At 48.0% G+C, this 27,084-nt stretch overlaps 1 protein-coding gene across 4 annotated transcripts in view; it reads left to right on the top strand.

The window, feature by feature from the left end:
• The window catches only part of EYA2 (EYA transcriptional coactivator and phosphatase 2), a 269,733-nt gene that overhangs the window by 139,644 nt on the left and 103,005 nt on the right, over positions 1-27,084 (top strand). For all 4 annotated transcript variants that reach the window (XM_032838579.1, XM_032838580.1, XM_032838582.1 and 1 more), the window contains exon 6: positions 25,005-25,072. In XM_032838579.1, the coding sequence (XP_032694470.1) occupies positions 25,005-25,072 (68 nt within the window). The remainder of the gene's footprint in view (positions 1-25,004; positions 25,073-27,084) is intronic.

Raw genomic sequence — 27,084 nt, 5'->3', positions numbered from 1 at the left:
CTGTGTTTCAGGTACTACCTCATTAAATGTTCACAATTACTATATAATATAGAAATTATATTATGCCTATATTACAGAGGAGGAAACAGGCACAAAGAGGGCCAATAACATGGTCAAGGTCATTCACCTAATGAGTCGTGAAACCAGGATTTGGACCCAAACAGTCTAGCTCCAGAGTCCCAGCTCTTCTCCTCTGATCTGGCTAACTGTGAGATACATTAAAAGAGAGTTAAAGGGACACCTGGGTGGCTCAGTCAGCTGAGTGTCTGCCTTTTGCTCAGGTGATGATCCCAGGGTCCTGGGGGGATCCAGTCCCACATTGGGCTCCTTGCTCAGCGGGGAGCCTCCTTCTCCCTCTGCCTGCCACTCCCCCTGCTTGCACTATCTCTCTCTGACAAATGAATAAAGTAATGGAAAAAATTTTTAATTAAAAAAAGAATTAAAAAGAAAGTCATCTTAAATTATCTTTTTCTCACTACTGGGGGTTTCTGTCACACTTTGGGACCCCAGGGCCAGCAGAAGCAGCAAAACTAGAAGCAGACGTTAAGACCTAAGTTCTAATCCCATCTCTCACAAATTTGTACATGACCCTGGTCCTTCAGTCACTGATCCTCAATCTCCCCACCTCTTTAAAATACAGAAGTTGGCCTATATTTAAGGTTCTGGTTAGCAGGAACCATCCCTTATCCCTCAGGACCCATGGCCCACATTATCAGAGTACATTCAGCCAAGCAGCAGCGAACTCAGTGTTCCAACTTCCCTCTAACTTTCATCCTGATTCTTGTCACCTCACAGTCACAAGATGGCTGCTTTACCTCCAGCTCTTACCTCCATATTCCAGGCAGGCAGAAGAAGGGAGAATTCAGAAGGAATACTATGATTCGGAAAGCTATAAAGTTTTCAGATTTTGTTTTATGGGTTTGATTTGTGTCTTATGGCTACTCTGTGCTGCAGGAAAGAGTAGAGAAGTGATGATTTTTACCTGGGTGCATTGCTATTCCAAGTCGCCTCTCTCTTTCTCTCTCTCTCTTTAAGTAGGCTCCACACTGGGAGCCCAGTGTGGGGTTTGAATTCACAATTTTGAGATCAAGACCTGAGGTGAGATCAAGAGTCAGCCACTTAACTGACTGAGCTTCCCAGGCACTCCAGTTTCTCTTAACAAGAATGGGGAGGAAATGAATATTGTGTAGGCAACCATCAGGCAAGTAGAAATGCTTGAAGAAGGAAAAGAAGGAGGGAAGGAGGAGCGGGCTTATCCCTCAGACCCCTACCAGCTCTCTAGGACTGTGATCAAAGAATGTTCGTCCTCCCCTCTCTTATGGAGCTCAGTGCCCAAGAGCACGAATATTATATTTTTCCATAAAAGGGCTTTTCTGTGAACTCCTATATGTCGAGGCCACTTTTGTTTTTACTGGCAACCTTACTCCAGGGGAATGAAAGTTCACCACGGTGCAGATGTATATTTCAGTACGACGGGAGGCACAGGCAGGGAACCCATGGAAAGGGAACTCTGGAAAAGGGGAAGGCAAACGTTCCGCCTGGGAAGGTCACATACAAGTCTCTAGAAGAATGAATGGATCAGGTGCCTTCCAGCTATAGCCAAGGATAGGACGTGGCCTTAGAGCCAGTGTGACTTGTCCCCAGCTGCCACGGCCATGTGTGTGGACCACATTTTTTTTTCATGTGCCCAGCCAGCACCCTTCCTACAGTGCTCTGCTCACAAGGCAGCATTTCTCCTTTCGTTTATGACCTGGCCCGACTTAGCATTTTCCCATCTCTTTCTAACCAGGTGGCCTTGGACAAGTTTCTTCATCTCTCTGTTCCACAGCAATCTCCTCTGTTTACTGAGCTGAGGATAATACCCACTTCATCAAATTTTGAGAGTTAATATCTATAAGAAACTCACAGAGACTTCCCTGGCACATAATAAACTCTCAGTTAATGTTACGGTGTCATCATAATTGTCATCTTTGCCCTGCATGAGTGGGTCAATGGAAAGTGACACCTGCCCTATCTGTGTGGGGCAGTCCTTGAGTGATTATCTCATTTTTGCAGTGGGCCAGAGGGATAACTCAGTGTGAGGAGGTTTTGGGGATTCCAGAGAAGTTTTCCAGAGATCACACTGTGTTTGGAGAGAGAGGTGTTCGTGGGGCTTTTTGGAGGAACAACAGAGCTGGGTGCTGTGTCTAAGCATTGCTCTTCCTGCCAGGGCTTGGCTTTTGGTTTTATGCAACTCCAGGGGGCACCATCCATATCAGAGTCATCATGGGCTTACACAGGCACCAGGACCATTGTCAACAGATGACACTGAAGGGTCTTGAGAATGTGAAGGGTCTTCTTCAAAGAGGGCTGCTTTCTGTATGGTCGTGTCCACACTTCTGTGAGCCGTGGACCTTCATGAACACTTACATTCACTCTGTCAGTCAACAAATGTTTGTTGACATCTACTATGTCCTGGGCATGGTTCAAGATGCCTCAGGGAACAAAAGAGACCAAAAAATATTTTTGTGATGGGAAAGATAGACAAAACCAAGATAAGTAATAGAATGAATAAGCAAGTGCCTTATCTAGTAAGGTTAGAAATGTTGTCTATAGAGGAAGAACAAAGTGGAGTGGCCAGGAGGACCCGAGGTGTGGTTGTGGGAACCAGTCTCACTGTTCCATTGTGATGGTCGGGCCAGGTCTCGCCAGGAAGGCACAGCTGAGCACTTTGTTCATTCGCCCATTGAATCTTTGTACAAGTTGGTTATATCCGCTCTTTCATCCCCTCACTCAACATACATCTTGAGGGCATGCTAGGTACCAGACTCCACACCAGCCTCGTAACTAACATTCTCCCATTTCATCTCGTGAAAATCCTGGGAAGGAAGGACTGATATTTCTCCCAGTTTGTAACGAGCAGATCGAGTCCCAGAGAGCCAAAGTGACCTACCCAGAGTCCCATGACCAGGGAGTGGAAGAGGCAGGTCTGAGAAGCTCCCAAGTACACCCTTTCTACCACTTCAGTGTGCTAAACAGATAATCACACTAACTAAGGCATTGCAGTTGTGATCGTGGCTTTGAAGGAAGAGTACAGGGAGTTCTGAGGATCTCTAACTGGGCTTAGATAAAGACAAAGAAAAATAACAGCCCCTGCCTATGAATTGGCCACTGCTGTGTAACAAACCACCCCAAGACTTAGTGGCTTGCAGTAGCCACAATGTACTCTTTCTCAGAATTTCTCATCTTGGCTGGGCTCAGCAGGGTGGTTTTTCTGCCCTTCCTGGTGATGTTCGCACAGTTGCGTTCAGCTGAGATGTCCAGGAAGGGTGTACTCACTCATCTGGTACTTGGGGCTATAGGCCTGGGTGCGCCTTCCTTCTCCTCCACGCAGCCTCTCTTCCTCCATTGTCTTGCCAGCTTCCTTACAGCATAGCGGCTGGGTGCCAAGAAAATGAAGGTGGAAACCACCAGCTCTCTTAAGGCCGGGACTTGGAAGTTCCAGAACATCTCTTCTGCCATAGGTGATTATATGGTCAGTAGGTCACAAGGCCACGCCACGTTCAAGGAGAAGGGAAAGAAGCCCCACTGCTTCTGCAAACAGGGATCAGAGGAATTCTTGGCAGCCCTGTTTAAAGGGGACCTACCGCATTCGGTCTTAAACACTGACTGCAGAGTGGCCGGAAGACAGTGTTCCTGCAGATTTGTCATCGGAAGGAACTTTTGCTTGGATGGTCCTGTCCTTTGCCTCAGCTTCTTTACCCAGACACCTGCGTAAGCAGTGGAATCGCTGTAAAACCAAGAGAATTTTTCATGTGGAATTGGCAGGGCCCTGTCTTTGACAGTTTTACTTGGCATCCCTGGTGTATGAGGACTTGGGAATAGTGTCCAGGTATGTGCTCAGCTGCTTTAACAGTGGTTCAGTGGGACTGCAGTTTATTTCTCTCTGGTGTGACAGTCTGGATGTGAGCAGCTCTGCAGTTAGGAAGTTAGGAGTTGGGAAGCTCAGCAGCCCTCCTCCCTTTCGATGTTCATGGTACCTAAGGTTGCTACCCTTACCCAGGTGACCTAGGATTGCTCACCTAGGATGGCTGGCCAGAGGGAAGGGGGAGGAGGTGGAAGCCAAAGACCACCCTCCCTTTGAGGGTGCAACCCAGACATGGCACCCCACACACCTTCTCATGTGACTTTGGCCAGGTCTTAGACACTTGGCCAAACTAGCTGCAAGGGAAGTTGGGAGATACAATATTTATTCGGGACGGCCATCGACCCAGCTAGAACTTGGGTGCTTTTTTACAATGAGAGAGAAGGAAGAACAGGAGCACCTGGGCATCTCAGTCAGTTAAGTGTCTGCTTTTGGCTCAGGTTATGATCTCAGGATCCTGGGATTGAGCCTCACATCGGGCTCAGTGCGCAGTGGCAGGGAGTCTGCTTCTCTCTTTTTCTCTGTCTCCACACCCCCCCCACCATGTGTGTGCTCTCACTCTCTCTCTCTCAAATAAATAAATAAAATCTTGTAAGAAAATTAAGACAAGCACAAACACTGGGGGTAGACATCTGGCTCGGCCACCATGGCTGTCGTAGGAAGCAGCGTGCAGATCAGTCTGCTGTGGGCTGCCCACTGGAATTGCCATCCCTGTCTGGGTACAGATGTCCAGTGTGTGGGCTTGGATGGAGGGCTTGTGTTAGGGGTGGATTGGATCCAAGCCCTCCCAGCCAAGTGCAGAGTGAGTGCTGAGCTGCCTTTTCTGGACCAGTCCTTCATCTGCTCGGAACGCGTCATTAAGTGGCTCTAACCGCAACCAGCCCGGCGTGGGGCCAGCTCTGGGCTTGGTTTGTCACTCTGAAATGCGCCACCACTTAAGGGCTGACTGTTAAGGTGAGTACAGGAGTTCAGCAGCTTGGGATGCTCCCGGGGCAAGTTCCAGCAGGTCTGAGCTGCGTCCAGGATGCGGCACAGGCTACTGTTGGAGCTGGCTTGTCAGTCACGGGCTGTGCAACCTTAAACATGCTACTTAACTTCTCTGAGCTTCAGATCCCTTATCTTTAAGAGGTCAGGATTGGAGATGGTGTCTGTCCCCCAGGTTACTGTGAAGACAAAACTAAAATAAACTGGGGCAGCTTGTTCATTTTCTTTAAATTCATTCTAAGTGTTTGTCCAATGGCGTGATTCTTCTCTTTTCAAGTTTAAGTGCCATATTTGATTCCCTTGAATATCCACTTAGACAGTAAGATCCTTTTTTTTTTTTAAAGATTTTATTTATTTATTTGACAGATCACAAGTAGGCAGAGGCAGACAGAGAGAGGAAGGGAAGCAGGCTCCCCTCCAAGCAGAGAGCCCAATGCGGGGCTCAATCCCAGGACCCTGGGACCATGACCTGAGCCGAAGGCAGAGGCTTTAACCCACTGAGCCACCCAGGCACCCAGACTGTAAGATCCTTAAAGGCAGGGACCATATCCTAGTCCCCATTATTTCCCCAGTGAGTAACTATAAAGCACGCGTGCATGAATGAGTGAAGAACGAGTGAATGATACGTGGCTCCTGGGCAAGGGGCAGCAAATACCAGTGTCCACAGACACAGAGCAGGTCACACAGTGAGGAACACGGGCTGAGCCAAAGAAAAATTAGGTGACCCTTGCTGTATTTTTCTGTCTTACTTTCATTAGAGACATGGGTACTATGTCATTGTGCAATTGGTACCATAGCAAATTGCCACAGACTTAGTGGCTTTAACAATAAAATTCATTATCTTCTAGTATTGGAGGTCAGAATTCTAAACTCAAGGTGTTGGCAGAGCTGTGTTCCTTCTGGAGCTTCTAGGGAAGAAGCCGTCTTGTTGAGGCTGCCTGCGTCCTTTGGATCATGACCCCCTTCTTCGATCTCCAAAGCCCATCACTGCAACCTCTGCTTCCAGGCCATGTCTACTCTCTGACGCTGACCCGCCCGTCTCCCTCTTGTTAAGACCTTTGTGCTCACGTTAGGCTCACTTGGTTAATCCAGGATCATCTCCCCATCTCAAGAACCTTAACTTAGTCATCTCTGAAAAGTCCCTTTTGCCATGTAAAGTAACATGCAGGTTCTAGGGATTCAGATATAGACATTTGGGGGCCGTTATTCAGCTAACCACAGAGATACAGAAGCATTTTTTAAATTTTTTAAATCTTTTTAATTGTTTAATTTGTGAGTTTGAACCCCACATTGGACGTAGAGATTACTTAAAAATAAAATCTTTAAAAATAAATAGAAAGAAAGATACCAGACAAAGGATGATGGATTTAGCCTCAGTGTGGGGAGACAATAGGGAGGGGTGGGGAGTGTGGTCACATAGAGAGTACATGCCCCCAAAAGGGGCAGCCACTACTCACTCGAGTGTCTGATTGTAGGTGAGAATGTAAGCCCAGTTTTCCAGAGCATTCCTCAATTTTTTTTCAAATAGAAGCCCCAGATCTGGATTCTTATGTGAAATTATTAGATTTTATCAGTTTCTTTTTAAGATTTTATTTATCTGAGAGAGAGAGCACGCGTGCCAGCATGGGGAGGAGCAGAAGCGGGGGAGGAGCAGAAGCAGAGGGACAAGCAGACTCTGAGCTGAGCACAGAGCCTGGCACAGGACTCGATCCCACAACCCTGAGATCATGACCTGAGGGGAAACTAGGAGTCAGACGCTTTGACCAATTGAGCCACCCAGGTGCCCCAGGTGCCCCCAATTTTACCAATTTTTTAAAATATTATGCATCAGGGGCGCCTGGGTGGCTCAGTGGGTTAAGCCCCTGCCTTCAACTCAGGTCATGATCCCAGGGTCCTGGGATCGAGCCTCACATCGGGCTCTCTGCTCAGCAGGGAGCCTGCTTCCCCCCTCTCTCTGCCTGCATCTCTGCCTACTTGTGATTTCTGTCTGTCAAATAAATAAATAAAATCTTTAAAAAAAAAAATACTATGCAGCAGGGACACCCGGGTGGCTCAGTAGGTTAAGCGACTGCCTTCAGCTCAGGTCATGATCCCAGGGTCCTGGAACTGGGTCCCGCATTGGACTCGCTGCTCAGTGGGGAGCCTACTTCTCCCTCTGCCGCTCCCCTGCTGTGCTCTCTTTCAAATAAATAAATAAAATCATTTTTAAAAAATAAAACATTATGTAGCATATCCCTGCAGATACTATGAATGCACCAGGTTGGGATGGTGCTAGAGGGTTCTGAGTTACTATATGCATTTCACCCCATTCTTTCCCAGCAAAAGATAAATAACGGAAGTGAGAGTAACAAGAATAATGACACTATCGATGGATGGCATCTGTCCCAAAGTTGCTGAGGACCAGATGCATTTTGAACATATGCGTATTAACTCATGTGATTCTCACAGTGACCTTGTGAGGTATGTGCTATTTTAATACCCATTTTACAGATGGAGAGAGTAAGGCACAGAGAGGTTAAGTAACTTGCATGAGGTCACATAGCCAGTAAGTAGCAGACTTAAATTCTGTCCATCAGAATCTGTTATTCTTTTTTAAAAACTCTTCAGGGGCACCTGGCTGGCTCGGTTGGGAGAGCATATGACTATCGATCTCAAGGTTGTGAGTTTGAACCCTGCATTGGACATAGAGATTACTTAAAAATAAAATCTTCAAAAATAAATAAAACTGTCTATTTTGTAAGAAGTTTAGACTTACAGAACAGTTGCCAAGATAGTACAGAGGGTTCTTACAAAATCTCTGTCCAGTGGTCAAAACCAGGAAACGGATGATAGCTCTCAGCTCTGAGTGACAGACTTATCCAAAGACCACCAGTCTTTCCACAAACATCCATTTTTTGTTCCCAGGGTCCAACCCAGCATGTCACATTGCGTTTAGTGGTTGTGCCTCTTCTGTGACAGCCCCTCTGTCTTTCATGACCTTGACTCCTTGTTGAACACTAGTCGGACATTTTGTCGAATGTCCCTGGCGACCTAAGTCTGTCTGGTGTTTTCTCATGATTAGACTGAGCTTGTGTGTTTGGGGCTGGGAGACCACACAGGCAATGCTGTATCCTCCTGGCATCTTACTAGGGGCCACGTGGTGTTAGTCTGCCTTATTACTGGCCACATTGACCTTGATCAGCAGAGTCCCCACCTTATAACCCCTTGGTTTAAATGCTTTCCTTGTGTAGCAAGAGGAGAAAAGATAAAAACATATGTTCCATAGGCCACGCCGGCAGGGCCTCATCTATCCTGTGGGCTGACCTCAGCCATACAACGTGCTCTGGAAATGTGAGCACCCCACCGAGTTGGAAGATGGGCTCAAAAGCACCCACTGGTGATGGTGGGAGTGGGGAAGGGCAACACCCAAATTCTGGGCCTTTGGAATTACTTTCAGCTACAGAGATTGGAAGAGCTGACCGGAGAACGGGGAATAAATCCAGCAGAGATGAAAGCCGAGGTCCGCAGCTGCTGGGTCCATCAAATCTTTAAAAGCAACGTGAGGTTTTAGGGCAAGAAGTGAATTATGGCCGTTAGGACCAAGGACAAGACGGCTTTGATCTGAACGTGGAAGATATCTTAAGGGAAGCTGTGGCCTTTGCGTGTGTCATTCCCACATCCTCCCGGGGTACTTCAGATGGGCCGCTTGGAATTTACAGGTCTGCAGAAAGGGCCTCCCTGCTAATGGTAAACACTTGGAACGGGCAGCTTGGTGAGTAGAGGGGCGGAGCTGACATTCAGAGAGAAGGAGCCTGCTGCCCCTGCAAAGGTACCTGAGAAGAACGTAGCATTTTACGAGGCTCTTGGCCCATCCGTCGGGCAGATGGAGGATTTTTATCTTATGAGGCACTGGAGGATTGCCGTGGGAGGTCATTTCGGCAAGCACTTGACCTCTCTATTTGAAAAAAGTATCAATTTGGAGAAGGTGGTCTTTACTACCAGGAAACTTTAGACTAGAGGCTGTACGTGGCTTTTTAGGGCCACCCTGTCACAAACCAGATGTTGCCCTATGCTAGCCCCAGGGCAAGGCCCTAGCCTGCAGCCACCCTCTCCTTGCTGAGCCCTAGCCGCCGGGGAGCTGGGCAAGTGAGTCCTGCAGGGCTCCGCATTGTGGTGTGGCCACAGTGTGTGTGGGAGGCTGGCCTCACAAACCACAACCAAAACAGTCCAGCGAGCCATCTGCCGCTGGGGAATCAGACCCCCATGCAGCCGCACCAGCATTCGGGGTGCACTGGGAGTGAATGCAGGAGGAGAGGCATTTTCCGCTAGGCTAAATCAAACACCCTCTGAAACTATTAATAAACCGTCCGGTGGGGTGGGAATTCACCAGCAGAAAGGAGGCGGGAGAGCACTGAGGTGAAAAATGATGGACCCCAGAGTCAGACAGCCCCAGGTTCAAATCCCAGCTGTGCCACTTGCAGTCTCGGAGTTGTAAGCTGCAAATTGCGTAACCTCTGTAAGCTTCGATCTTTCACGTCTTACAAATCTTTGCTCAAATCCAGAGCCTTCTGTGGCCACCCACCAATACCCAAGTTCCCTAGGTCCCACCAAATTCACATGTTTATTCCCTTTCAGCCCCTCCCCTCTAGGACGTCAGCTCCATGGGGCCAGTGTTTACCTCGTCTTGTCCATGACTCTCTCCTTAGTGCTTGGGACAGGCTGGCACGTAGTAGGTGCTCAGTAAACATCGGCAGAATGATTGATAAGGGGTCATATGAGAGCCTCCTTGGCTCTGTTCTCCTTGTTGGGTGGGGGATAAACTAGGATAACCAGGGGAAGGACTTAGCAGAGTTCCTGACACAGTACGTGCTCCGTAATCAGAAAACGACTATCCAGGTTGGTTCATTTGCTCTTTTAATTAGTTCATTCAATATATGGTTATTCAATGTCTGTTAGATGCCAGCCCCTGTTCTAGAAGCTGGAAATAGTGCCAAGAACAAGACAGACATTCTTTTTGTTTGTTTTTCTCAAAAATTACCTTCAGAGAGCTGCCACGTGCTGCTGACTTTTCCAGAAACCAGGCACCAAGCAGTAAACAGAGACAAAGTCCCAGCTCGCATGAGCTTACATCCTAGTGAGAATAAGATGAACAGTAAATGTGTTTCTAAATAAGGTGGTTCCAGGGGTGTGAATTCCAGCAAAAGGAAACAGCCGCACCAGAGTGACTTATAAGGTGCGGCCGGAGTCGGGGGAGGCTGAAGAGCGGGGCTGCCCTGGAGTGGCCGGGGACGGTCACAGCTGAGCAGAGACCTGGCTGACCTGGGGCCACCAGCTGTGGAAGGGGTCAGGGCTTCCAGCTCTGGTCCCCAGTCTGACCGCATCCGTATCACCTGGGAGAGGGTTAGTAATTCTGGTCGCACCCAGTACGGGCAGAATCTGCTTTCTGACGGGATCCCTAGGGAGTTGTAGGGACATTAACCTTGGGGACACGCTGGCCTATGAGCAGGTACTGCAGGCAGGGGGACAAGTAAACACACACGTCCTAAAATCTCCTAGTAGCCAGGTGGCTGGAAGGAGGCAAGGGAGGGTGGGAGTGTGACTTGCTAGGGCTGCTGTCATAGAAACCCCGCACACTGGGTGGCCGAAAATGACAGGAACGTATTCTCTTACAGTTCTGGAAGTCCGAAGTCCAGACTCCGGGCTTAGTTCCTTCTGGAGGCCCTGGGGGAGAATCTGTCCGTTGCCTCTTTCCCAGCTCCTGCTGGTTGCTGGCAGTCCTGGGCTTGGAGGCCCATCGCTGCCCCCAGCTTCACCTGGCGCTCTCCCTCTGCGTCTCCGTCCAGACTTTCCTCTTTGCATGAGGACTCCAGTTCCTGCATGAGGTCCCACCCCGATCCAGTAGGACCTCATCGTAACTTGATGCCATCTGCAAAGACCCTGTTTCCCAAAAGGTCACATTCAAAGGTACTGGGGTGAGGACTTGAATCTATCTTTTGAGACAGACACAGATCAAGCCATAATAGGCCCGAGAGATCGGGCTCAGTGAGGTCAGAGAAGAGGCAAGTCACAGCAGGCCTGTGGACCCCGTGAAGGGAAGCCAAGGACGTTGTGACTGATGGGGAAAAGAGCTCTGGGAGGCTGTGAGGACAGCGGATGGAGCCAGGGTTGGGGCAGATGCAGGAGAATCAGCGAGGAAGTGAGGTGGTCCCGGGGAAAGAAATGGTAGAGCCGTGGAGGTGGAGAAAGGGGGGCAGTCTTCCAGGGCTTTCAGGGACCCTATGCACAGAAATCAGCGACGGTATTTAGGTGGGTAAGAGGGGGAGGGGCACCAAGGGTGAGGACTCAGTCCCGTCTCTTCTCCCAGCAGACATCTTTTTTGCACATCTGGGCAGTGAAAACTGGGTGTGTTATCTCTTTGGGGAGGAGGGCAGTCATGCGAATGCCCGGTGCTCTCCCCATGGCCAAGTGGCCACAGCCCTCCGGCCTCTTGACAATACAACACCTGGCGATGTCCTCTCATTTGGGTCTGCTGAGCTGAGATGCACGCCCCTGAAGCAATCTTTGTTGTCAGGGGGATGTGATGCGCTGATTGGTCCAGGCTGTGTCACATACTCCAACCCTGCCAAATTTCCACCAGAGCAGTATAAGGTACATCTACCCCAGGGCCTTCCGTGGGCACTAGATCAGTGAAAAAAATCTCTATCATGTGTAACTTGTCTCAGAAGCCCTGATATTTATGGGTTACCACTCCTGACAGTTCCTCCAGAGGAGATCCTTGGCAGTAAGAACCATGCACTTGGTCTTGGGACCTCTGTGACCCTCTGATCTGTTTCCGCCCCACTGAGTGAAGTCACACAGTCCATCCTTCCCCGTGTTGGATCAGATCATGTCACTCCTCTGCTGAAAACGCTCCATGTGAGGCTTCCCGCTGTATCAGAAATAATGCCAATGCCTCACAGTGACCTCCCCGCAACCAAGCCCTGTTTGATTCAGCCCCGGAAGACCTCTCTGACCTCGTGACACATACCGCACCCCCATCTCTCCATTTCACGCACACTGGCCTTCTTTGCACTCCTCATACCTCGGGGCCTTTTTATTTTACTCTTGCCCCCAATCTGAAATGCTCTTTCCCCAGATCTTCTGTGTGGCTATCTCCTTCTGTCCTTTTAGCTTCTGCTCGATTGCCACCTCCTCTAGGAAGCCCTCCAGCTCTATCAATCCTCTGCATAACTGTCATGCACAAACAGCAACATTTAGTCAGTCTGGAGTGTGCTCACGATTGCCACTTGCCTTTTCCCAGCTGGCGCCACGTGTTGGCTCTCTTTGCAGCCCAGCACATGTGAATCTGCATGTGGTCGCCTCTGCTCAGCAGCACTGTTGCCCTTCTCGGCCCCTGTCCCCATCTCTGCCCCGACATCACTCCTGCTCGTGCGGCAGAGATGCAGTGACAGGCAGCCTATCTGAAACGGCATTCTCAGGAATGCGGATTGTTTTATTGCCAGTTAAATATGCTTTACGCTACCTGTGAATGAGGCCATTGTGACATTTAGCAACTGATTTGATTAAACGCAGATGTGGGCTGGACTCCACGTGCAGCCAAGATGCAGGAAGACAGGCTCCGGGTGCATATTTGGATTTTTTTTTTTTTTTAAGATGGCAAAATAGACTAGATGACTCAGTGCCAGCAAATGGTCATGGATGCCTCCCTCCCCGGTGTGTGGACCGTGCATCCCTGTTGGTCTTAGAGCTCAAAGCACAACCTCGATTTCCCCCAAATCCTTTGTTTTCATCTGGAATCTTCTGTTTGGCCCTACCCAAATTGTTGTTCTCTTTTTTCGAACTTCCTCCAGTGTCTTTAATCCCACAATTTTTTTTAAATGGTAGATCAATGGAATACCAGCTAACATTGTTGACATCTTGATGGTGATTATTAACACACAAAGAATAATAATCCCAGCTACCATTTATGGAACATTTACTCTGTGTGGGCTCTCCCTTTTATATGCCGTATCTTACAGAATCCTCATAATAAACCAAATAAATAAACCATTTAGTCCCATTTTACATATGGGGAAACTGAGGCTTAGCATTTTCAACCACTGTCCATAGTCACCAGGGCAAATAATCAATTATGCGTGGATTCTCTGTCGTCTCCCACCCCTTCCAGGCCCTAAGATCCGAGAAGACAGGACCTAGCTCTTTCCCAAAACAGAAATCATAGCACACACTAGGCAGTCAGCAAATATTTATTGAACAAAAGAGTGACTGCCTGGATGAACACAGGAGGTCAAGGGCAAGGCCAGAGCTAGTCAGGTCAAGGCAGGGCTTGGCCTTCACCACGAGGTATTCTGGGCAAAGAAAAGAAACAGAGCCCTGAACCTGGGGAGATCTGGGATTTGTCCCTTTGTGGGCAAATGGGCTACAGATAGGGTGCCTGACTGGGTGGGGTTCACTTCTGTCTGCCTACTTGTGGCTTTTCCATTTTACACATTACGTGGCGATAACTTTTTATATCATCCCCGGCTACACACCCAGGTCTTTTCACTGGCTGCCCTGGTGTGTTTTCAGCAGTTTTGAACACAGGCATCAGTAAGACTTCATTAAGATGAACAAGTACTTGTTTTTGAGTATGATGTGGGCCCGGGACAGTTGGTCCCTTGGGTGTGGGCAGAGAAATCATAAGGTGGATTCCAAAGCAAGTAGCATCGATGAGGGGCCTCTTTTCACTGGGATCACCCACGAGGCTTTCTTTGCACTGCCAGGAGTGACACGTCAAGCCTGTGGTGACAGGGACATCGGGTTGGCTGGAGAACCGAGGCAGGCAGTGACCTGTGCTGTTTCCCAGAGCTGCTGGGAAGGCAGGGCCGCATGCTGGCTGGGCGCCACGGCTTCAGGGTCAGGCCGACCCGGGCTTGAACCCTGCTCTGCCACTTCCCACTAGGACCGACTTCCTAGGCTTGTGGTCTAGATGAAGCAAGACACTGCTTGTACGATGACTAGCCCTGGGGAAGGAAGGGCTCCGCAAATGGAGGCCATTCTTATTATTTTATTATTATTCATCTAAGTGCTAATGCCAGTAACTAAGGTTTCCAAGGGCTTGGGTTCACTTAAAGCTGAGCTTGGCCCCAGAGAAGGAGGAGAGGTTTTTATGGTGACTGTCACCATCTCCTTGGAAAGCAGAGGGAATCCAGAAGGCAACAAGCCCAAGAAGGATATGCACAGTCACTGGTAATCAGAGAAATGTGAATTAAAGACAACAAGGCAGATATCCTGTTAGTCCTATTAGAATAGCAACACTTAGCTATTGCTGGGGATACAGGGGTGGGGGGCACTGCCAGGGCAGTGGGGGGAGGGAGGCATGCACCTGCAGCCAGGAGCTCTCACCCGGCCCTTAGGGAGACCGGGTCTTAGGACAATGGGACCCAGCCGTCCCACTTCTGGGGACACATCCCAAGGAGACTCACACACACGTCCACAGGGGATGGCCCAAGGGTGTTCGTGATGTCCTGGGTGGACATGGAGGTACCCCGGGCAGATACCAAGAACGCACACAAAGGGCGGGCAAGGGCAGTTGCCAGGACAACAGGGGAGCGGTGCCTCCGGCAGTGGGTACAGAGCCCAAGGACTTAGTGCCGGGCAAAAAAATGGGGAAACCATATGGAATATAATGAAATGAAACAAACAGGACGAACTCACAGCAACGTAGACGGGTCTTAAGAACTTCCTGATGAGTGAAAAAAACGAGAAGTCATAGGAAATGTAACACAGAATTCACAAAAGTTATGTAGCTGCCCACAAAGCACTGGGCACACTTTTGCAGGAAAATAGAAACGGTGGGACAGCCTCAGCCCTGCTAGAATTACTGCCTATGAAGTGATAAGGAATGAAAGGAAACACATTTTTTTTAAAAGAGAGGTCTTGGGTGTACTGGTGAGGAAAACGTGTCATGAACTTGAATTCACTTGACAATTAGTCCGCCTGCATTTTGCGGGATAGAGAAAGAGGGTGGGCTGGTGTCCACAACTGTCCACACGGGCTCCCTGACACTGGTGGAGGCCCAGTTCCAGGGACATAGAGGATCCCTCTGTGTCTTGTCTAGCAAGTATAAATCTTGATCTGTAAGTACAGGGAGGTAAAAAGTGGATCTGACTTTATTTTCAGCCTTTCAACATGATTTCCAGTTGGAGCTACTGTCCCCCTGGGCTGGTGGCAAGTTTCATTGTAGTCTTTCAAGCCTTTCCCCAAATTCTCCGGAATTTTGGTCTGGCATCTTACCCAAGCCAGTGTGTTACAGTGTCCAGGACTCCCCATCCTCCCTCACTGAGACCCAGGCTGCTGCTGACCTGTCTACTCTCTCAGTCCATGAGGCTTCTTCTGTCTGGGGCTCTCCGTCGCTGTGTCTTTGCCACACTGTGGGCACAGCAATGTTTCGTTGTTCTCTCCTCCTAGAGCAGAGGTCACAGACTGGAAACCCACAGGCCACATCCCCTGCAAATATGTTTTTGTTCGTTTTGGGTTTGTTTTTGTTTTGTTTTGTTTTGTTTTTTTTGCCCCAACTAATTTATATTTGTTGCCTATATATAAACATTGGGAAATTTCATATATAAGCCCAGATTTTTCACTCCTTTGGAAAAATCAGAAGCCTGGCTACATTAAATCACACTTCTGGGGACAGAGGTCAGTTGGAGCTGAGCAGCACTGTATCAGTTAGGAATGCTTTGAACTGCTAGTAACAAAAAGCCCAACTAATCTTGGCTTAACCCATAATAACATTTATTGTGCATTTAGCAAGAAGTCTGACCGTAAGATCGGTTTGGTAGCTCATTTTTACCTTAAGGAGGAGAAGCCCCAGGTTCTTTTTATCCTTCCAGTCCTTCATCCTCAACATGTGGGCCTTTTGCTTTTATATTTGTAGCCTCATGTCCCAAGATGGCTGCTGTAACTCCAGGCATTCCATCTTTACATAATCCAGGGGAGGGGCTGGCAGGGGTACAAAAGAAAAGTCTTTCCCAGAAACCCCTTGTCTGGAACTAGATTACACAGCCATCCCAGAACTGCAAGGGAAACTGGGAAAGCAAGGGAGGTAACTGCCAAGGAGAAAGGAACTGAGAATTCCTGTGGGGAACCAAGCAGTGTCTGCCACAAGCTGCTGCCCCCTTAAATAAAACTGTGCATCCCAGGGGCGCCTGGCTGGCTCTGGTGGTGTAGCATATGACTCTTGATCTTGCGGTTGTAAAGTTTGAGCCCCACGTCAGGTGTGGAGATTAGTCAAAAATAAAATCTTTAAAAACAAAAAAACTGCACATTCCAGTTTGCCACAATCCCCACCACCCCTTATTGATTCCCATCACTGATGCTGTGTGTCAGTTGCCATTTACTGTTGTGGCTGCACCAGCTCCTTCCCTCACCTCCTCTCCTTTTGGGCCTGGAATGTTCTGAGGGCTGCCTATCTCAGACTCAGTGCACACAGCCCTTTCCCGTGAAGGGGAGGCTCGCTACTTTCTCCGTACCTGTGTGTGGGTACAGAGAATCCCTCTGCCTCGGGACTCCTTGCTCATTCTTGTTTTCTTCCCCTGCCCACCACCTCGCCTTCCCTCTTGCCCTACCCCATTTCTCTAGCCAATGGGCTCTCCCATCCCCCCAAGAGAATCCTTCCTTTGGATTTCTTAAACCATCTTGCCTACATCAATCTAATTCTCAGTTGGCCCACCAAATGGGGCCAGTGTACAAACTCACTGGCCCATGATAACATAAGTACAGTACTGAGAGTAAGAGAGAGAAACTTTCCCAGCAAAGACTAAATTCTCCCGCGGCCACCAGGCACGTAATCCCTGGCGCATCTCAGCACAGGAGGCAGAGCCATTTGGGGGTGTGGTATCACGCAGTGAATTATGTGTGGCACAAGTTGTGTGCTAGTTAGGCAACCATGTCTTTGTCCTTCCCTGACAGTTTGAGAAGCATTAGCATGCACCTCAAATCCTCCCAGACTCCAAGGCTTAAACTTCAGAACACAAGAGCTGGGATAACTCATTTCTGCTCATTCTTCTGCTCCCCTCTGCATCCTGGCTCAGGACCCAGGACCCTGATGGGACCAGGAGGAGAAGCCCCAGTTACCCTGACATGCTTACCCTCCTCCCCTCATCCCACAATGGCTTGTGATTGTGACTTGTGATGGTGTGGCAAGGAGTAGCAGGTGGAGGAAGGAACAGTGAAACCAGATCGTGCCCCTCGGAGCATGGTGGGAGCACTTTCTCCGCAGGAAAGTTGGAGAAAAGTGTCCAGAAAGTGCGCACCTCTCAGCACGTTCCCTAGTATCTCTCCATTAAACATTCCCATATGGATATGGTTCCCGGTTGTCTCGTCTGCTTTGTAAAACCCCAGTAGCACATCAGGCGCTGGTTTCACGGGGAATTCTCCTGAATCGGGGCAGGTGCCACCGCTTTTGCGTAGTTACCTCCGTGGTGGGGCTGACGGGGTGCAGGGGTCGCTCAGCAGGGAGGGCTCAGCATTGTGGCCAGTACCAGTGCAGTCAACACGTTTCGCTTCCCAGTTTACATGGAGCGCGTGCCCCGGCGGACTGGCCCTCCTGACAGTAGTAATAAAGGCGGTGGGTCTTTGCGCACTGACAGCGGTTGAAAGATCCCAAATGCCACCTGTACTGTATGGGGGCCCCTGCACATGAGAGCTGTTCCGTGATCTCGGAAAGTGGCCCACTGTTGCCACGGAGAGGTGGACCCAACTTGTGTCCCTCCCCCCCCGCCCCCCGCCCCCAATTCCGAAGAGCCTTCTTCAGGGAATCTCACAGCCTGGTCAGATGAAGCCGTGACCCTTCCAACAAAGGGGAAGGAGAAAATAGGAAGGGAACGTGAGGTTGGTGCCGAAGAGGTGGGGACAGGCGTGGTTCCCTGGTGGGTGAGCACAAGGAATCCCAGAGATCCCGATGTCATCTCTTACCTCAAAGCCCGAGGAGCACCCAGGAGAATGGCAGAGGGAAGGGTCCTGAACTCTTGGGGCGGCTCCGTACCCCTCCTTTGCTGTTGCCTGGGAGGCCAGCTGTGGGACGCTGCTGGGGGGCAGTGGAAGCAGCAGCTTTGTTTTGCTTTCAATGGAGGTCAAAGTCACGTAACAGTAACCAGTTCAGAGTGCACAGCTGGTGGCATCTAGTGCCTTCGTTGTGCAAACACCACCTCTGTCCAGCTCCAAGATATTCTTATCACCCCAAAAGGAAAGCCCACCACCCACGAAACTCTCACTCCCACTTCAGCTCTACCCCCAGCTCCTAGCAGCCACGAGTCTACTTCGGTCTCCGTGGATCGCTGTCCTGGGCCTCTCATATAAATGCAAATCAGACCATATGTGGTCTTTGACATCTAACTTTTTCCACTCAACAATGTTTCCAACTTCATCCACGCTGTAGTGGGCGTCAGGACTCCATTCCTTTTTACAGCTGAATAATGTTCCATTGTCTGCCTGTGCCACCGTCCATTTATCCATCCACCAGCCGATGGACACTGGGCGTGGTCTGCCTTTTGGCTATTGTGAATAGTGCTGCAGGAACATTTGTGTACAGCTTTTTGTCTGAACATCTGTTTTCAACTCTTTGGGGTGTGCACCCGGGAGGGGGATTGCTGGGTCACTTGGTAGTTCTGTGTGCAACTTTGGGAGGTATCAGCAAGCCTCCTTCCACAGCAGCTACACACCTTACACTCCTACCTGCAGTGTGCAAGCTTTCCGGTTTCTCCACATCTTCACCAGCACTTGCTTTTTCCACATTGTGAGAGTTTTGGGGATTTTTATGGCTGACCTGGTAGACGCCTAAGAGTAGATGTCCAGCAGCTCCGACGCTGTTGGACAAGCCAGGGAACATTCCAACACTGAGTTTTTGCAAACTACGTAACACTATCTACCTTGGAGGATGGACAGCTGCATTGAACAAGTCCTGTGCATAACAACATGCAATACGGGGGGTGTCTTTCCTTAGCCCCGAGCCTACCTCCAGGGTCTGGATCACCCAGGAATTCACATGTTCACTGTAGTGAAGGGTCAGGGGGTTTTCCTTCATTTAGTGTAAAATACAATAAAAATGAATCTCTAGAACTTGCATTTCTGATTGGGGGCAATATCACCCCCAAAGGGAGCAGAAAATGGTTCTCAGAGTGGGGGCAAAAACACCTTACTCTTTTGCGTGAAGTACAAATATACCTGGATACCAAAACAGATACGCAATTATCTATAATCGGGTAGAATTTCACGGGAGAAGGGGTAAGTAGAAGAAAAAATACCAAAAAGTATGGAACAATCATAAAAAAAAATATAGAAAGAAACAATGAAATTTTTAAAAAGACACAGATTTGGCAGACAAGGCACATCCTACATGCCCTCTCCCGGTTTCTTTGCTCATCCAGAACACCTAGCGAGTAGGTCCCAGCCCATAGTCCACAGCTCATAAGGCTTTGTAATGCATCGCTGCGTTTGGATCTGGAATCATCTTAAGTCTTCTTGTACTTATCCACTTGATTGTGTCCTTCTCCTCCGTGAATGTAAGCTTCAGCCCCTTACGCCACATCCACAACCGTGCCTGACACCGTGATCCATTTCAGTAGGAACTGTATTGTTGAATAAATGGATGGATATCCACTTGAAAATCATATCGCTGAGATGGTGGCTCTGGTCTGCAAATGCGTCAGGGGTCCAAGCTCCTTACATCTTTATGCTCAGCCGTGTGATCCAGATGACCCTATTTTGCAGGCCCTACCCCTGCCCTGTAAGGGCATACTCAGGAAATTGTACACATTAACTTATTACCCTCCCCTTGACTAGAACTCATCACATGGCCACACCTACCACACTGGGAAAAGTAGTGTATATCAGGCACGTGCCCAGCTTAAAAGCAGAGACACTATTGACACGAGACAGAAGGGGTGAATGGATATTGGGGGTGGCCCTAGCAGGACTGCACCTTAGGAAAGGACGTTTTCCATATCTCACCCTTGCCTTCCCCAATTCTCCCGTGGGCACTCCACCAGCCAGATGGAGGCAAGAAGTCGGTGTTTAACATTCCAGCTTAAGATTGTCCATTTGGAAAACCCACATATTGTGGCACAAGATTTCTGGGGCCACATGCCCCCGCCCTCCTGGGTCTTCAGGCAGGGGATGGCTGTCTCCCCCTGCAGGGGCTCTGGGAATGCCCTCCGCACACCACAGTTTGTTTGTGGTTGCAAACAAACAAGAGGCTGTTTGGGGGAAAGAATACCAAGGGGCCAGACTGTGGCCTGTTTGTTTTCAAACCTGCTCAATGTTGTCATTCAGAAGATGGACGCAAAAGAAAAGAGAAATCAGAACAGGAAACTCTGCGGCCAAGGCTCTTCCTAGGGCAGTGTGTTTCTAAGCTTTAGCAGGTGGGGTCACCATGGTAACCGTGACCCCAAAAATGATTTAGAATGGAATAGACTGGCCTAGACCTTCTGTGGATGAGTCTGAACAGGCCACTGAGGACAGAAAGGGATCTCAGCGTGCCACACTATTGTGGACAAATTCTGTGGGTTCTGGTCCTTGGACCAGGTGTCATGGACACGCCGAGGTGTGGCCATGTTCCTGGTCCTTCCTCTCTTCACCTGGCTGATGCTAACTCATCCTTCAGAGATTAGTGTAGGTGTCCCTTCTCCCGGGAAAGCTTCCCTGGCCCCTCCACTCCCTGGCAGGCATTACGGAACCCGTCCCGGGGTCCAGCACAGAATCCTTCTCACCCCTGGGTATGGGAAGAGTTTATTTTGCAGATTTCACTTTGGAGCCATTTCAATATTTTAGGTAATTACAAAACACATTTGAAAACTCCTAAAATTTGATAGCAAACGTTTATAGACCTAACTGCATATTGAGTTGTTTGGCATAGCCATACAGAAAGGAGACTTAATTTACCCTTATTTTTACTTTTTTCTTTTTTCTTTCTCCCTCCTGATGTTCCAAGAGTCCTTTTTAAAATTTTCTGCCTGGGGGCGCCTGGGTGGCTCAGTGGGTTAAAGCCTCTGCCTTGGCTCAGGTCTTGATCTCAGGGTCCTGAGATTGAGTCCTCAGGGTCCTGGGATCGAGCCCCACATAGGACTCTATGCTCAGCAGGGAGCCTGCTTCCCCCTCTCTTTCTGCCTGCCTCTCTGCCTACTTGTGATCTTTGTCTGCCAAATAAGTAAATAAATTCTTTAAAAAAAATTTTCCTGCCTGTTCCAAGAACTTCCTGTACTCACCTTCTCAGAGTATGTCTGCTGTGACAGATTTTCTTGGTTTTCCTTCATTTAGGAATGTCTTGATTTTCCCTTTTCCCCTGAAGGATATTTTCTCTGGATGTAGGATTCTGGGTTGAGAAATGTGTCACTTCCTTCTGGCCAACAAAAATCAAGCTCATTCTAAAGTTGATAATGTAAATGCTAAGTTTACACATAGAAGCCAAAACAATCTTGAAAAAGAAGAACAAGGGGTGTCTGGGTGGCTCAGTGGGTTAAGCCTCTGCCTTCAGCTCAGGTCGTGATCCCGGGGTCCTGGGATCGAGCACCGCATCGGGCTCTCTGCTCAGCGGGGAGCCTGCCTCCCCCCCTCTCTCTGCCTGCCTCTCTGCCTGCTTGTGATCTCTGTCAAATAAACAAATAAAATCTTTGAAAAAAAAAAAAGAAAGAAAAAGAAGAACAAATGGAGAACTTATGCTATCTGATTTTAGAACTTACTATAAAACTGCAGTAACCAGGTCGGGATGGAATTGGTATAGGCTAGATACATGGGTGGAACAGAGTCCAGAAATAAACCCTCACATTAACTGTCAATTAATTTTTGGCAAAGGTGTCAAGTAATTCAGTGAGGAAAAGGATAAACTTTTTTACAGTGGTGCTGGAACAACCAGATATCCATATGCAAAAGATTCATTTAGACCCCCACCTCACACCACACACACAGAATTAACTTACATTAGATCATAGAGCTAGAACTGTAAAATTTCTAGAAGAAAACATAGGAAAGAATCTCACCTTGGATTAATCAGTAAAGGCAGAATCCATAAGGAGGATATTGATTTAAAAAAAAAAAAGAGCTTCTGCTCTTCAAAAGACACCATAAAGAAAATGAAAGAACAAGCTACAGACTTGGAGGTAATATTTACACACTGTGTATCTGATAAAGGACTTGTGTCCTGCATATATAAGAAATTCTTACAACAAAATTTTAAGAGGACATACCTTTTTTTTTTTTTAATGGGCAAAAGATTTGAATAGATCTTCATCTAAAAAGATACATGAATGGCTAATAAGCACATGAAAAGATGCCTGACATGGTTAATCGTCGGACAAACACTACCTAAAACCACACAGAAATACCACTGCATGGTATGGCTATGATTTGGAATGGCTATGATCAAAAAGACCAAAAATACCAAGTGCTGAAAAAAACAGAAGTCTCATACACTGCTAGTAGGTTCGTGAAGTGGTACAGCCACTCAGAAGACACTTTAACTGTGTTTTTAAAAAGGAAAACATACTCTTGCCACATGATTTCATGCTCCTACTCCCTGGGATGTGCCCAAGGGGAATGAAAACATATATGCACACAAGGACTCATATGAAATGGTTAGAGCCTCTTTATCTGGAATAGCCCCAACTTGGATGCGGTGCATCCCCACACTCAGTACAATTCAGCAATGAGAAGCAATGAACTTCTGGTCCATGGATGGGCTTCTGTAGCCTTATGCGGAAGGAGGAGGCCAGAAACAAGTACATCTCTTCTGATCCCACTTCTATGAAATTTCTAGAAAAGGTGAAACTCCAGAATCAGCAGTGGCTTAGCTGCCTGATGCTGGGGGCGGGGGTAGGGGATGACTGCAGAGAGGCACAAGGGAACTTTGGGGGAGATGGAAATGTTCTGAAACCGCACTGTGGTAACGGGCGCACAATTATACGGATTTACTCTAAAAATCATCCAACTGACCCCAGTGGAGGAATTGTATAGTATATAAGTTATAACCCCCAAAAGAACAGTTTATAAAGCAGCAGCAACAGCAGCACAGAGGGGTGTTGAAAACTCAAGTCAGACTGCCCGGTTCCCGCCCCAGCAGCTGTCACTTACTCTCTGTGCTCCCTTCGGTACGTCCCTTAACTTTTCTGGGCCTCAGTTTGTCCAGGAAGAGCTCAGAACGACACCTGAAACACACAAGTTCACCATGGCTCTTCCTGCAACTGCCCTCTTCCCTCCCTGGGCTCCTGCCTCATTGGCCTTGCCTTTCTCACTTGCCAAGCGAATCCTTGCTTAGGATCTGTGCCCTCAGCGTGCGTGAACACTCCTTTCCCAGGCTGTGTCCATCGCTGGCACGTGTCCACTCCAGTGTCACCTCAGAGAGGCCTTGCCTGACCACCCAGTCTTCAGTGACACCCCACGCACCATTCACTCATTCATTCAGTAAATCGCATTTTCTTGTACTAATAGTAGAAGTGTCATTTTTATTCCCATTTTACAGATGGGGCAACTGAGGCTCAGAGGGCAAAAGTCCTTTTGTGCCTTTATCCAGTTTACTCAGTTACCACCTATACCCCTTAGAATGGTTACTATCAAAAAAAGAAAGAAAAGGAAGGGAGGAAGAGTTGACAAGGATGTGGAGAATTTGGATCCCTGTGCACTGTTGGTGGGAATGTAAAATGATAGAATGCTGGAAACAACAGTAAGTGGTTCCTCAAAAAATTGAAAAAGCAAATGATCATATCCAGTAATTCTACTTCTGGGTATCTACCCAAAAGACTTGAAAGAAGGGTCTAAAAAAGCCATTTGTATCCCCATATTCATAACAGCATTATTCATGATAGCCAAAAAATGGAAGCAATCCAAGTGTCCATTGACAGACGAATGGATAAACAAAATGTGGTATATGGTTCTAACTATGGGGCTCCTGGGTGGCTCAGTGGGTTAAACATCTGCCTTCGGCTCAGGTCATGATCCCAGGGTCCTGGGATCGAGCCCCACGTCGGGCTCCCTGCACCACTTCCCCTGCTTTTCCCGCCTCTCTCTGTCGAATAAATAAATAAAATCTTTTTTTTTTTTAATAATAGTATTATTGGGGATAGCCAAGAAATGGAGGCAATCCAAGTGTCCTCTGCCCAGGTCATGATGTCGGTCCTGGGATCGAGCCCCACATCAGGCTCTCTGCTCAGCGGGGAGCCTGCTTCCTCCTCTCTCTCTGCCTACCTGTCTGCCTACTTGTGAACTCTCTCTCTGGCAAATGAATACATAAAATCTTTAAAAAATAAAAAAAACCACTTTTTTTAAATGTAGTGTATGGTACAATGGAATGTTATGCTGGCACCTGCTGCAATGTGGACAAAACTCGAAGACGTGATGCTAAATGAAATAAGCCAATCACAAGAGGACAAGTACTATGTGATTCCGCTTATGTGCAGCTCCTAGAATAGTCACATTCGTAGAGAAAGTAGAATGGTAGAGGCCTGGGGCAGGGGGAGGGGAGGAATGGGGAGTTATTATTTAATGGGGACACAACACAGTTTTGCAAGATGAAAAGAATTCTGGGTATGGAAGGTGGAGACGGTCACACAACAACACAAATGTACCGAATGTCACTCAACTGTGTGGTTAGAAATAGTTAAAACAGTTAAGTTTTATGTCATGGATGCTTACCACAATTATTTTAAAGATGTTATTTATTTATTTAAGAGAGAGACAGCATGAGCAGAGCAGAGAGGGACAAGCGGACTCCCAGCTGAGCAGGGAGCCCAATGCGGGGCTCGATCCCAGGGCTCTAGGATCATGACCTGAGCCAAAGGCGGACACTTAACCGACTGAGCCACCCAGGCGTCCTGGCTTCCCACAATTTTTAAATAAATATTTTTGAAACATAACTCTTGAGAACCAGAATCTTTATTGCATACACGATCTCATTTATTGCTCACCACAACCCTTTGATGGCAGAGTTACTTATTTTAATTCATGAACTGACAGAACTGAGCAGCAGAGAGGTTTGGTAACCTGCCAAGGTCACAGGTTCCATCCCAGGTTGTCAGCCCTCAAAGAGCCCACCTGTCTGCCGCATCTTTCTCCTCCACGTCCCTCTCTGACTGTAAGAAGCCTCATCTGTACCCATTCCTTCTTCCTGCAGGCACGGCGGGGATCTACCAAGGAGCAAATGGCCTGACCAATGCAGCTGGATTCGGAAGTGTGCACCAGGTAGACGTCGCTCCCCACCGCTTGTATTCTGTTTCCTTAAATAGCCCCCTTAAATAAGGGCACCCCGAGAGTCCACTCCCACCCACAACCCCACCAGAAATGCAGTCTCTGATGCCCTGGATTTAGTGACCACAGGAGTCAGATTGTGCACAAAAAGAGCATCAGAAAGATACAGGGTAGAGATAGAGAAATTGGAATTACTAGCGGGTTTCCAAGATGACACAAGCGATATTATATATAACATCTTGCCTGACCCTGAAATGCCCATGACTGTTGAATCTAGCATGTATGAAATGCAAATGCTCGTGCTCTTTTGACCTTCTCAAGCGTGAGGCTCCATCATCTTCACCTCTGCGTTCTAGGGCCAAGTGCCCAGCACACAGTAGGGGTTTTATAAATGCTTGTTCAATCACACCAGGTCAACCCTGTAAAGATGAACACTGGCCAATAGTTTGTCTTGTTTTCCACTTAGTAAATTAAGAATGAGAGGGGGAACTCTGTCCTATTTGTGCATCTCTTCTATTAAGTCTAAAATTATTTCAAAACAAAACTATTTCAAAACAGTTATTTCAAACATGCTTTCAGGCTGGCATTAAAACAAAATTACCACAGAGTAGGTGGGCTTTATGGAATATTTAACGCTTAAATAGGAGGAATGCACTACATCTTCTTCAGTGAGCTAAAGAATCTAAATGATTTAAACCTTGGAAGACTGGGAGATAGTCTCTGTATTTCTGTATTATTCCGAGTATACTATGTACATGGATAAAATACTCATGAATACAACAGTCCTTTTTAATGTGTGGTTCTTCACTCTGGGTGTCTGCTCATTTCACCAAGAGGAGCTTGTCAAAAGCAGATTCCCTAAATGCCACCTCCAGAAATTCCAATTTTGTAGAGCTGGGGTGGGGGTCCAGGAAGCTGAACTTCCCATGAGTTTTCACAGGGCTTGAGAAGCATTGGTTTATGGTGGTGGTGGGGCAGAATATTGGAGAGGTAGGGCTGGGGGTCGTGGGGGGAGGGGAGAGAAAAAATGAAACAAGATGGGATCAGGAGGGAGACAAACCGTAAAGACTCTTAATCTCATGAAACAAACTGAGGGTTGCTGGAGGAAGAGGAAGTAGGGATAGGGTGAGTTGGGTGATGGAGGTTGGGGAGGGTATGTGATATGGTGAGTGCTGTGAAGTGTGTAAACCTGGTGATTCACAGACCTGCACCCCTGGGGCAAATACATTATATGTTAATAAATAAAAAGAATAAGTAAAAAAAAGAATATTTGAAACAATGACTACAGTGGGAGACTTGGAATATCAGGCTGGGTTAAGCAAAACTTGGTCAAAAGGGGATTGGCATTCTTTGATTTGATCTCTGAGATTTCCTCATAGAAGATTCTGGATCCCTAATGCTGTATAGGTGTTGCTGTATTTGTACCTCCCGTGAACTTAAAATGTCACCCAGTCTCCTGGGTATGTGTGTATGTGGTCCTTATAACTCATTCATTGGTTCATTGATTTAACTAGTATTTATTGAGTTCCCCTCCCTGCATGGCACTGTTCCAGATGCTAGGGATATAACAGCAGTCAAGGCAGACACCAACAGAGCCACACCCACATCCTTCAGGGTGCACCTGCTGGGGATTCCCTAGGACCAGAGCACGGGGCAAGAGGGAAGGGCCAGGGAATGAAGACCGCTGAGAGCAGCTCTCAAACAAAGCCTAGCTGGAGATGGTGGATGGACGTCCCAGCTCCCTTGCCCCTGGGAAAGATCGTCCTGAGGATGTTTTATACCATCCCAGTGTTTCCCAGGGGACTTCCCTCCAGTCCCCACTTAAAAGCCCCCAGACTGGCTGCTTTTACTTCTTCCCTTTCCTGTCGCACTTCCCCATCCCCCAACTGGGGTCTCTTTCACCTCCCAAGTACTTGCACTTGCCTCCTTGTCTCGGGGTCTGCATCTGGGGCAAGTCCCTACCCTCATGGAGCTTTTGTTCTAGTGGGAGGGATGGAGACAGATAC

The sequence above is a fragment of the Lontra canadensis genome, unplaced genomic scaffold, assembly GCF_010015895.1.
Source record: "Lontra canadensis isolate GAN:19392208 unplaced genomic scaffold, GSC_riverotter_1.0 scaffold105, whole genome shotgun sequence".
In the NCBI taxonomy this organism is placed as follows: Eukaryota; Metazoa; Chordata; class Mammalia; order Carnivora; family Mustelidae; genus Lontra; species Lontra canadensis.
The sequence above is the reverse complement of the archived record's forward strand: the minus strand, read 5'-3'. Positions and strand labels throughout refer to the sequence as shown.